The sequence below is a fragment of the Harmonia axyridis genome, chromosome 5 (genome assembly GCF_914767665.1).
Source record: "Harmonia axyridis chromosome 5, icHarAxyr1.1, whole genome shotgun sequence".
NCBI classification, from domain to species: Eukaryota; Metazoa; Arthropoda; class Insecta; order Coleoptera; family Coccinellidae; genus Harmonia; species Harmonia axyridis.
Window position 1 is genome coordinate 24881848 of NC_059505.1, and position 12114 is coordinate 24893961.

At 37.2% G+C, this 12114-nt stretch overlaps 2 protein-coding genes across 3 annotated transcripts in view; both read left to right on the forward strand.

Annotated features, from left to right (window-relative positions):
- Nucleotides 1-12114, forward strand: part of LOC123681202 (metabotropic glutamate receptor 2-like) — a 393937-nt gene that overhangs the window by 335231 nt on the left and 46592 nt on the right. The gene's annotated exons all lie outside the window — the stretch shown is intronic.
- Nucleotides 3826-6515, forward strand: LOC123681204 (serine/threonine-protein kinase tricornered-like). The gene has a single exon (XM_045619456.1). It carries the CDS (start codon nt 4065-4067, stop codon nt 5622-5624), a length of 1560 nt encoding a protein of 519 aa, XP_045475412.1. The 5' UTR covers nt 3826-4064; the 3' UTR covers nt 5625-6515.

A 12114-nucleotide genomic window follows, 5' to 3' on the forward strand; every position in this document is an offset into this window, starting at 1 on the left:
CTGTAATCCTTGGAAAATTCTCTATCTTTTTGAATTGTAACTTTCGATTTTACGACTTCAAATAAGGGTAGATGAAAGGGAGAAATCTGACTGATTGAAGTGCCTGTACCTTCAGTTTGGCTCAACATTTTTGAGAAAATTAGATCTCGTCTGAAAAATAATATCTTGTGGATTGAGGACAAAATATACTCATGATAAATTTGTTTGTGCTGCTTTCGATAGGGGACGCTAAGTCATAAGTTCATTGTTTTGTTTATTTCACTCCGAAATTTCAAATGTAATGATAGGATTTTCTTAACAGAAACAGAAGTTACATCAAATTTGCATGGAAAAATCTGAAGGTCGCAAAGCGATAGTTTCAGGCTTTCTGGAGTTATGGCCGAAAGAAGATATTCTTCAACTGATGCACTGTGAAAAACCAAATTGTGTCTTTAGATTCTGACAAAAACAGAAATCCCATCAAATTTGTATGAAAAAACCAGAAGGTCGAAAAGCGATAGCTTAAGGCGTTCTGGAGTTATGGCCGAAAGGAGACACAATTTAGTTTTTCAGTGCATCAGTTGAAGAATATCTTTTTTCGGCCATAACTCCAGAACGCCTGAAGCTATCGATTTGCGACCTTTTGGGTTTTCCATACAAATTTGATGAGATGAACAGAACAATGAACTTATGACTTAGCGCCCCCTATCGAAAGCAGCAAAAACAAATTTATCATGAGTATATTTTGTCCTCAATCAACAAGATATTATCTTTCAGATGAGGTCTAATTTGCTCAAAAATGTTGTGCCAAACTGAAGTTACAGGCACTTCAATCAGTCAGATTTCTCCCTTTCATCTACCCTTATTTGAAGTCGTAAAATCGAAAGTGACAATTCAAAAAGATAGAGAATTTTCCAAGGATTACAGTGATGATATTTTTTCTTCACCTCCATATGAAACATTTTCGAGTAAAATTCATTTTTCTACTCGATGATAGCTATTACGCCCCTAGTGGTAGAGGTATGAACTTCAAAACAATTTCCAGTGTGTTTTCTTGTACACTTTATTGTTAAAAATTTTTACCGCAAGTCTCTACGATGAGTGGATCCTGAGATATAGCCGCTTACCTCGCTTATTTGCCCACCCGGTACAAATAAAATGATAAACGATTGTGCATATTCAGTGTGAAGGAACAAAATTAAAAAAAAAGTTTATTTATTATACTGAGTTCAATAAATATGAATCGAGAACATTTTCTAGAATTAGTGAAATTAACCAGCCCACATCACGGCGAATCCAGCAAGAAAATGATATACCCCTAATATAAATACTTTTTATCTCCATTCAAGATAAAATAAGCTGTATGGCTGAGCCAGCTGGCAGTGAGTTTTCGCAGAGTTTGTAAGTGCAGAGCAATTGAATTAGGCGTTACGAAGTTTCCTTCGTCCTTCATCCTTCGAGTTGATTGAATGATGGCTTGTTAGCCAGCAGCACGCGTAACTATTTTCAGTATTTGAAGTCGACAGGGATGGAATTGACCGCAATCCTTCGTCAAGGAGGATACGGTCTGTATTAGGTATTCATGAAATATAATAGGCAGAAACTTTCAGTTCGACCTGAAGGAGAACTTCAGGAGAAATTTTCTTTCTATTTAACGAATTCAAATTTTCTCCGTTCTTATACCAACTTATTAGCAATGGATTCAGTTGATTGAATTCAACTTCCTTCGTCTGGTATACGGATGTTCATTTTCATTTCTGCTTCTCATGCCGGACAAGTGAACAATGTAAATTCTCAGAAATCGAAGATTCTGAATTAACTACAGGAAACGTAACATCAGCGAGATGATACATGAAATCTTAGGATAATGTTAACAAGAGAACGGCTACATAAATTATTTATACGTACATAATTTATAACATCCTAATAAACAAGAAAAAAAATACTGTTGTTGAGCTTACTACACACTAATATTGTCACCTCTTTACCCCTAGGTGTCGCACTGTGTATTGGTTGAGAGAGTGTCATTGTTTCATTATACACTGTGTCCGTAAAGTATGGAACAAATTCATTTTTAGCTAAACAGACCATTTTGAGAAATAATCCTGAACACGTCGATTTTTTATTTGAATTAATTATTTAATAATTAAATAATAATCTAATATACAGGGTGAATTGCTATCGAGTAATGACGTCACCGTCATTTTTTTAATGGAACACCCCCATTTTGTCTCAATTTTCTGATTATTCTAGCTGAGCTGATTCCAAAAATGTATCACATGTTGATTCCAATTGGTACAGGCTGGACAAAAATACAATAGTTTTTTGTGTGCTCATTAAGGAACGCGTAACATTCTTCATTAGTTAAATTAACCAATATTATCAAAAATACTTATTGTCTAGCAGCAATAAACAGATAATTCACAAAAACTATTCACAACAATTCACAAAAAACTAGACGAATTTGTTTTTTTTTAAATTGATGAGAAATAATTTCTTTCATATTCTGTCCGCTAGACCACAAGTACCAAACATGTTTGGAAACAGCTCATTTTTATTGATCTAAAAATGTAACAATCTACAGGGTGTTGCATTCAAACCAATTGCCGCTAGACAATAAGTATTTTTGAGAATATTGTTAATTCAACTAATAAAGAATTTTACGCGTTACTTTATGAGCACACCCAAGCTATTCAATTTTTGTCCACCCTGTACCAATTGGAATCAACATGTGATACATTTTTGGAATCAGCTCAGCTAGAGCAATCGGAAAATTGAGACAACATGGGGGTGTTCCATCAAAAAAATGACGGTGACGTCATTACTCGATAACAAGTCACCCTGTATTTTATATTATTATTTTAAAATACGGTGAATTAAAATCAAAAACCGACGTGTTTAGGATTATTTCTTAAAATGGTCTGTTTAGCTAAAAATGAATTTGTTCCATACTTCACGGACACAGTGTATGTTGATATTTTATTGTTGAGTTACTCAATTTTATTATTATTTTATGTTTTGATGGTACGGCTTCGACTGCCATGGTTATTAGCCGGGCGATCAGTACGAAATATACTAATGGAGGTATGTGAACAAGCGCCGTCCCAGAGGGTCAAGGGGGTCATGAAACCCTCCAAAATGGAACCACCTAACACTCAATATGCGTTTCAAGCTGACAATGTACGAAATGGTCCCATCAAAAAACTGGAAGCCCATAACGGTGACAACCCCCCCCAAAATTTAAGGCTTGGACTGCCCTTGTATGTGGAAGCATATTCGCATGTGTAGCTTTACATCGACTAAATCACAAAAATAAACAGGTGTATAAATGAAATATTCACATCTACACATATACAGAGAATAACAAGAATGGACAATGTAACTAAAACTACAGTGGAGAAATAAAATATATACAAAGAATAGGTATAGAAATAAACAAACAAATAAATATACGAATAAATAAGTGAAGACATAGGTAGGTGAGGTATATGAATAAAAAACTAATAGAAAAATTCTATATAATCAAAGGATGAAGAAAAGATGAGCAGGTCGAATCTATGAGCAATTCTATGTAATCACAGTAAGTACCCAAGAAGTTTGTCGCAATTCATCATATATATTTATGAGGATATTATCAATTCTTATTTTTATAATCGAAGAAATAGACGATTTGATGTCTTGATTCTGAAAGTATTTATTTTCTTTAGTTTGAAATATAACATAATAATATACAAAGAAATGAAATAAAAAATTGAAAAAAAACTTACTCTCCTGAAAGAAATCAAAAACAATGCTATATCTTCGGGTTTCTTAATTCAAACTTCTAACATCTGACTAAATAGTCCATTTACGCTAGCGAAAGGGTCTCGACGTAGCGCAGTCGTCGTATACCGTCTCGTTTTCACCTAGTGCAGCAACAGGTGACGGAGCCGTCGACGCGTGGTCGCCAGAGAGTTCTATTTCAGTGATATACCGGGTCCGGTGCGTTCCTGAGACGTCCGCTCGTCTCGTACACACAGTAGTGGTGCCCCACGTTGTTCTGTGTGCGTTGTGGTTGTGTGATGTGATAGTGCCCAATCCCCCCGATGTCTCCCTACAGCCGATACAGGCCCTTGCCCGGCTCCGACGGGCTGTCGGTTCTGCAGACGCCCCCGGCTTGCAAGCAGTCTCCGCAGGCCTCTGCGTGCCGGTTTTTGCGCTGGATCTCCAAGCTCGGACCGCAGTCGGTCAACAAACAAACTGTTACTATAGGGGTCTTGGATATGACCGCAACGGAGAACACCATCCGATTCAGTGTCCATACACTGGACAAGGCCACCAAAGCAAAGGTGACCTTGGAGAATTATTACACTAATCTTATTGCCCAGCATTTGGAGCGAAAACAGAGATTGGCGAAGCTAGAAGAAACCCTCAAAGATGAGAACCTATCCGAGGACCAGAGGCGGGAGAAGCGCACTGCCCACGCCATAAAAGAAACCGAATTCTTGAGGCTGAAGAGGAGTAGGCTGGGCGTGGAGGACTTCGAGCCCCTCAAGGTCATCGGCAGAGGCGCCTTCGGAGAAGTGCGCCTGGTCCAGAAGAAGGATACGGGACACGTATACGCTATGAAGATCCTGCGTAGGGCCGATATGTTGGAAAAGGAGCAGGTGGCGCATGTCGGAGCCGAAAGAGATGTTCTAGTCGAGGCTGATCACCAATGGGTGGTAAAAATGTATTATAGTTTTCAAGATCCTATCAATCTATACCTGATCATGGAATTTCTCCCTGGGGGAGACATGATGACACTCTTGATGAAAAAGGATACCCTCAGCGAGGAATGTACACAGTTCTACATAACGGAGACCGCCTTGGCCATCGATTCTATACACAAGCTTGGTTTCATCCACAGAGATATCAAGCCAGATAATCTGCTCTTAGATGCTAAGGGCCATCTTAAGCTATCAGATTTCGGTCTGTGCACTGGATTGAAGAAGAGCCACCGAACAGATTTCTATAGGGACCTGAGCCAAGCCAAGCCATCGGATTTTAGTAAGTTCATTATCTCATCGAGTCCAATGGATAGCAAGAGGCGAGCTGAAAGTTGGAAGAAAAACCGTCGGGCACTGGCTTATGGTACTGTTGGAACTCCCGATTACATTGCACCAGAAGTGTTCTTACAGACGGGTTACGGTCCGGCCTGCGATTGGTGGTCGTTAGGTGTCATAATGTACGAAATGTTGATCGGGTATCCACCTTTCTGCTCGGAAAATCCACAGGATACTTATCGGAAGGTGATGAACTGGAGAGACACTCTAGTTTTTCCTGCTGAAGTGCCCATCTCTGAAGAGGCCAAAGAAACTATTGTCAAATTCTGTTGTGAATCAGACAGAAGATTAGGATCTCAAAAAGGAATGGATGATTTGAAGATAATTCCATTCTTCCGTGGTGTAGACTGGGAACATATTAGGGAGAGACCTGCTGCTATACCTGTCGAAGTTCGATCCATAGATGACACTAGCAATTTCGACGATTTTCCAGATGTCAAACTGGAAATTCCTTCAGCACCTATGCCTTCAGAAAATGACAACTATAAAGACTGGGTTTTCATCAACTACACATTCAAAAGGTTTGAGGGTTTAACGCGGCGGGGCACACCTAAGAAGTAAACTTCTTTGTGCAGTTGGATGCAGTTTGTTCCTTGAGAGTCACTTGGACTCTTCTGATTAATCCCTTGTCTTCAGAAAAAGAAAGATTAGTCATGTGCTCTGAAGACAAGTGGGATCAGTTATATTTATGTGAATAGGTCCGAGACATTTTTGCACCTTTTGCTTAGGAGCTGTGAAGCGCTGCGTTGGGCTTCGTTTGACATAAAATGTAATGGAGAATTTGAGTTTTGTGAAAGAAGTAGAGGCTCACTCATTTTTATTCTCATGTATATTTTTGATAAGACCTCATTTCGAATGTGGATTTTCTGTAGAAATATTTTATTTTACAAATTCCATAAATAAAGTCTTTGACTGCTCTTCGGGAGTATAAAAAGACAAATATTTCAATATTGAGTTTCTATCAAATTGAAGAAACCAATAAAATTTAAATTTTCTTGCTTATAAGTGTCATAATGTGCTTATCAAAAAAGTGAAAGTGAATATTTTATCTTCGTTCTATAGAATAATATTGCTCCCGTCGTTAGTTGCGGTGTATAGCATCTTTTTCGGAATAAACTATTGAATATTACTAATTTTTATCTATTTGGTATCAGATTTGTAGAAATCATTAAATGTTTTTGCATGGACTTGTGGATCATGTCGAACGTAGCACAACAATTTGTGTATATGTTAATTTTTTTGTTTTTGTTACAAAGTGATACTATATTTCTATTGTTTTTAACTTATAAATTGTGTAAAATGATGAAGATGATGTGTCTTGATTTTTTATCGAGAAGTATTTTTTGTAATAGTTACAAGTGGATTGCTGTCTCCTGCCCTCTTTCTGTCAGTGAGATTAACAGGTGGAAATGATTTGAAACCGTGACATTCGTTCAGTTGGCGTGACTGAACGAATATTTTCCTTGATTGAAATTTTACCTGTTCAGACTGGACCAAATTTCAAATTACACATTAATATACATTTATGTTGTAGGGGTCAACAAATTTTTTATAGTTCAAAGCTATCAAATTGCTTATTATTTTATCTTATGGTTAGAATTCGAATTGAATTAACTTTCTCAGAATTAATATTTGTTTCTTTTTTTTTGAACAATGAACTATGTATTATCCATATTTTTCATTCAATAGTTTTTTCCCTATAATACAAGTGTTTCAACCCTTATTTCTTGTCTTGCTGCAACTTATTATTAGATGCAATGATCCTTCAATCCTTATATGCTTGGTTTATCCACAGAAATTTGGTTCAGTCTGTCTACCTCATTTTAAAGTAAACATTATTGTCATGATGTTGTAGTTTGTAGAACGAGTTGACTCTTCACTTGTTGAATGCTCTAGTTCAAAATAAATATAACATGAGGTAATTTCAGGTTAGAATCTTAGAAATAGAACATAGAAGTTACAAAGTTGTTTTCTCTAAAAATAACAGTTTTATTTTTCATTCCACAAAATTCGAGTGTGTTTTTTAATTTCAGAATCATTCCATAAGTTATCTTTCAGAGTCGATCTGATATTGAAGTTTTCTCTTTTTACGCTATATGCTGGACACTCACGAATGAAGTGAGTAATCGTTACCGGTACACTACAATGTTCACATGATGGTTGATGTTCTCGTTTTAGTAGATATCCATGCGTGATCTGAGTATGACCTATGCGCAGACGATAAAGATTAGTCATATTATGTCGTGGGAGCTTGATGACAGGATATGTAGACATATGTCTTGTCGTTCCATAATACTTGCCAATCATCATCATTTTTGTCGGAGATGTAGTTGTGGAGATCAGATTGTACAGTCAAGCCACGGTGTATAGAATTTATACCGTGGTCAAACATGATTATAAGATGTGGCGCCACTGTGCTCAACGTGGCAAACCCCCCTTGTCTCAACAATTACACCCTTAGTACGAGAATACTTCCTTCTCATCCAGACCTTCAAGTCATCGACACGTGCTCGTTAACTAACCTTCAAGTCATCAACACGTGCTCGTTAAGTAACTACGCGCCGCACCACCACAGTTGTAAACCTTGTAACCAAGCAAAATATACACGTAAACCCGATACAGTCTATTTCTCGTTCCCGAAAGGGTGGTCCTTCATCACGCAATCTTCACAGAAACCTTCACGAAATCCACATCCTGAGTGTCAAAATGAGTAGCTCTTCATCGGCTTCTTCATTCCCTTCTATTCCTACATTACTGGGTACCAACATGAAAACAATATCAATGTGTCGGCTCAGCAGATTATACAATATTGATTTGAGGTTTTTTTATGACTAGATCTTCTGTATAAACCTTCCCTAGAGCTTGTATCAGACTGAGAGTATCAGTAACAATAACTATCAGGTGTGTGAATAAGTCTTTCCCGTTTTTTTTCAAATTTTGAGCCTTTATTGTGAAAAAATGGTTACAAATGAATTATTGAAAGTATTGGCCATCGCTAGCTACAACTTTTCCCCATCTTTCTGGCAACATACGAATCCCGTTGCGAAAAAATTCGACCGGTTTGGCCTCTATCCAGTCATCCACCCATTTTTTGGCTTCCTCTTAGGAATGGAAGTGCTGGTCAGCCAGGCCATGCGTCATCGATCTGAAGAGATGGTAATCAGACGGAGCAATGTCTGGACTATACGGCGGGTGGGGTAGGACTTCCCATTTGAGCGTTTCTAAGTATGTTTTCACCGGCTGTGCAACATGTGGGCGAGCATTGTCATGTTGCTAAATAACTTTGTCGTGCCTGTCGGAGTATTGTGGCCGTTTTTCTCGCAGTGCGCGGCTCAAACGCATCAATTGTCGTCGATAGACCTCGCCTGTGATCCTTTCATTCGGTTTCAGAAGCTCATAGTAAACCACACCTAGCTGGTCCCACCATATACAGAGCATGAGCTTGGCGCCATGAATATTTGGCTTGGCCGTCGATGATGATGCATGGCCGGGTAGTCCCCATGATTTTCTTCGCTTCTGATTATCGTAACGGGTCCACTTTTCATCGCCAGTCACGATACGATGCAGAAAACCCTTTCTTTTATGTCGCTGAAGCAGCTGTTCGCAAGTGAAAAAACGCCGTTCGACGTCTCTCAGCTTCAGTTCGTACGGCACCCAATTTCCTTGCTTTTGGATCATTCCCATGGCTTTCAAACGCTTGGAAATGGTTGTTCGGTCAACTCCCAATGCTTCAGCAAGTTCTTCTTGCGTTTGACACGAATCTTCATCAAACAAAGTCGCCAATTCTTGATCTTCAAAGATTTGCGGCCGCCCGGAACGCTCCTTGTCTTCCACGTCGAAATCGCCACTTTTGAAGCGTCGAAACCATCCGCGAACACTTGAATCATCGACACAACCTTCTCCATAAGCTTCCTGAAGCAACCGATGCGCCTCGGCAGCAGATTTCTTCAAATTGAACCAATAAAGTGAAACTTCCCGCAAATGACGTCGACTCGGCTCAAATTTCGACATTTTCACGATTTCAAAAATTTATGATGCGAAAAAATTTCAACTAATGTGTTAGTGTGGAATTGTTGACAGATGAATAAGCTTTGATTATGACATATGTAACCATTAAATACTCGCACAGTATTGGTAGCGCCATCTCTTACAAAAAACGGGAAAGACTTATTCACACACCGATATTTTCTGAGGGCATTCCCGAATATAACAAGACATCAGAGCTTGCCATACGGCATATTGCTCGGCGAAAGAAACTGATGATATGAGATTCAGTTTCCAAACATGTGTTTCGTCCTGCGTTACATCTAGTCCCATCAGTTGTTTTTGAGCCGTCAGTATATATAAAAGAAGCTGGGCTAAGTTCATCCCTCACTGAGCGGAAATGCTGTCTGATTATAACATGATATGACGGTGACTTGTCTTCCTCAATGAAGTCGAGTCTGGTTTTCAATGCAGGGATCATCTACGGTGGTGTTTCCTCGAAATTGTCTAAGCATAGTAATTCGGGCATAGTTATATTTCTTCGCTCTAGATATTCTGTAAAACGCACTATTGCAGGTTTTGTTGCTGTAGGCTTTCTCCTATATTGATTGATGTAGATCTGATCTCAGTTATAACATATATTTGGCTAGTATTCTTTGTCGCCTAATATTTAAAGGTTCTTTACCAGACTCGATATAAAGGATATGCTATGCAATTATTATTTATTAATGGGATTATCATCTATAGATTCATGGGAATATTTGAATATAGGAGTCCCGACTTTATATCTGGTTGCAAAAATATCCCTGAAAATTGCTTGGGTTTTATATTTCATCATAGAAATAACAGTATATATTACTATTTTTATAATTGTATATCCCAGAGATCCCAAATCTTCTAAATGACGAAGGGATGGCATACACGTAAAAATATAGTGGAACCACATTTCGAGGAAATCCAACGAAAAGATATCTATTCTTTTCAACCAAAAAGTTCAAACAAATCGAGATTATCAGGGCCGGTTATTGAGATATCATAAGAGAAGTAAATTTTGTCATTTTGATTTTTCTTTTTTTCCCACTTTATTTCAAATATTATCAAAAAATGTTACAGGAATTTTTTATTCGACAGTAAATTGTTCTCAATTTGACGTAATCAGATTTTATATTCAACGTTTCGTGCTCTCTGGGCCACCCTCAACCTCATTTTTTTCAATACGGACCTGTATATTCTATGACACTTTTCGAAATAACTTTTAACGCTGAATTCAACGATATATCATACAATGTCATTCACAGTTGATTTTCAGGTGATTTTGACCCTTATCCAATTTTCTTTGGGTCGGATCTGTAGTGAATGCAATTTATCAAAAACTGCTGTTAATAAAATAGTCAAGAGACGCGAATACAATGATTTCAAATTTGAATACCAAGCCTTGCAAAACTTATATCGTAATGATATCAAAATAAAGTTCGATTCTGTAATTTGTATCAACGGAACAAATGACAAATCCAACAATAGTGATTTCTCGCGAGATTGAGAATGTATTGGAAGGTATTCAAGAAGACGAAATAAGCAAATGTAAAAGAAGTATGGGTTCCAGAACCGTTAAGTGCATTTTACAAAATGGTGGACATTTCGAACACTTACTTCATTCATATTCATTTACTTTCGAATAATCATTCGATTTTTCTTTCATTAAATGATAATTCGTTTAATCATTATGAATTGAAATATGTAAATAATTATTACTTGTTTCTTGATTTGATTCTGATATGTTCCATTCAGTTCAACAAAAGTAAGATGATTTTCTCATCGAAATGTATTGCATGTTGTTAATTTAACTAAAGGTACCTAAATATAATACAGATCCGACCCAAAGAAATTTGGATAAGGGTCAAAATCACCTGAAAATCGACTTTGAATGACATTGTATGATATATCGTTGAATTCAGCGTTAAAAGTTATTTCGAAAAGTGTCATAAAATACACAGGTCCGTATTGAAAAAAATGAAGTTGAGGGTGGCCCAGAGAGCACGAAACGTTGGATGATTTATTGTGGCGACAATAATTCTCTGGAGAAATTAAACTCTCTTATAAGACAGGAAACAAAGAGTTCATATAATGAAACTGTTCCAAAAAAGTTGAAACCTAGGATTTCAATTCGTGGTGTAGATTCAAACACGATAACTGAAGCCAATTTTCTGGAAAAATTGATCGATACAAATAATTTGAACTGTTCTGTTGGAGATGTGAAGTCCATTACTCGAATTTAAATTTAAAAACTGTTTCAATTTTGTTCTCCGCTTCTTTTGAAGGATGTGATTAAGAGGGATTTTCTTTATCTGGGTTGGTCAATATGTCGCGTCAGGAAACATTTTAATCTACTAAGGTGTTTCAAATGCTGGAAATCTGGTCATTACCGCCGTGAATGCAGTAATGAAGGTGACTTATATCCCAAGTATTTTGGTCCCCATGACGTAAAATATTGCGATTCAAATAATGTATGCTGTGTGAATTACAAATTTTCAAACTCGAAGTTCAAAAGTGTTTACGATGTAGGTCATAGCGCGGATAGCTCTAAGTGTAATTATTTTTTGTCTCATCTAGATAAGGTGGAAAGTAGAGTTGAATATGCAGAGTGAACCCCATAAATTTTTAAAAATTGCTCGTTACGAAGTTTGTTCATTATAACCAAAACTTGATGCATTGCATGATATAATAGCTACTGAAGGTCTTGATATTGTTTATTCAACTGAAACTTAGCTGAACCAAAATATTACGGATGAAAGTATGTCCATCCCTGGTTTCCGAATTTAAAAATTTGATCGCACTGGACGCGTTGGAGAAGGTGTGGGTTTTTATATATTGGATGTATTCTCGTCAAGGCGTGTATTCGTTTTTTTTTCAATCTGCCAGATGGAATAGAACATATTTGAATTGATTTGAAGATTAGCAAGGAAACTTTGTTATTGGGATCTATTTATCTAACATCATTATGTAACACATCTAACTTCATTCACTATTTTGATGATTTTTTTTGTGCACGGTATCCTCGAATTAGGAA

What these genes read in the sequence shown, in the direction of transcription:
- LOC123681204 (XM_045619456.1), top strand. Translation starts at nt 4,065, where the DNA reads ATGTCTCCCTACAGCCGATACAGGCCCTTGCCCGGCTCCGACGGGCTG.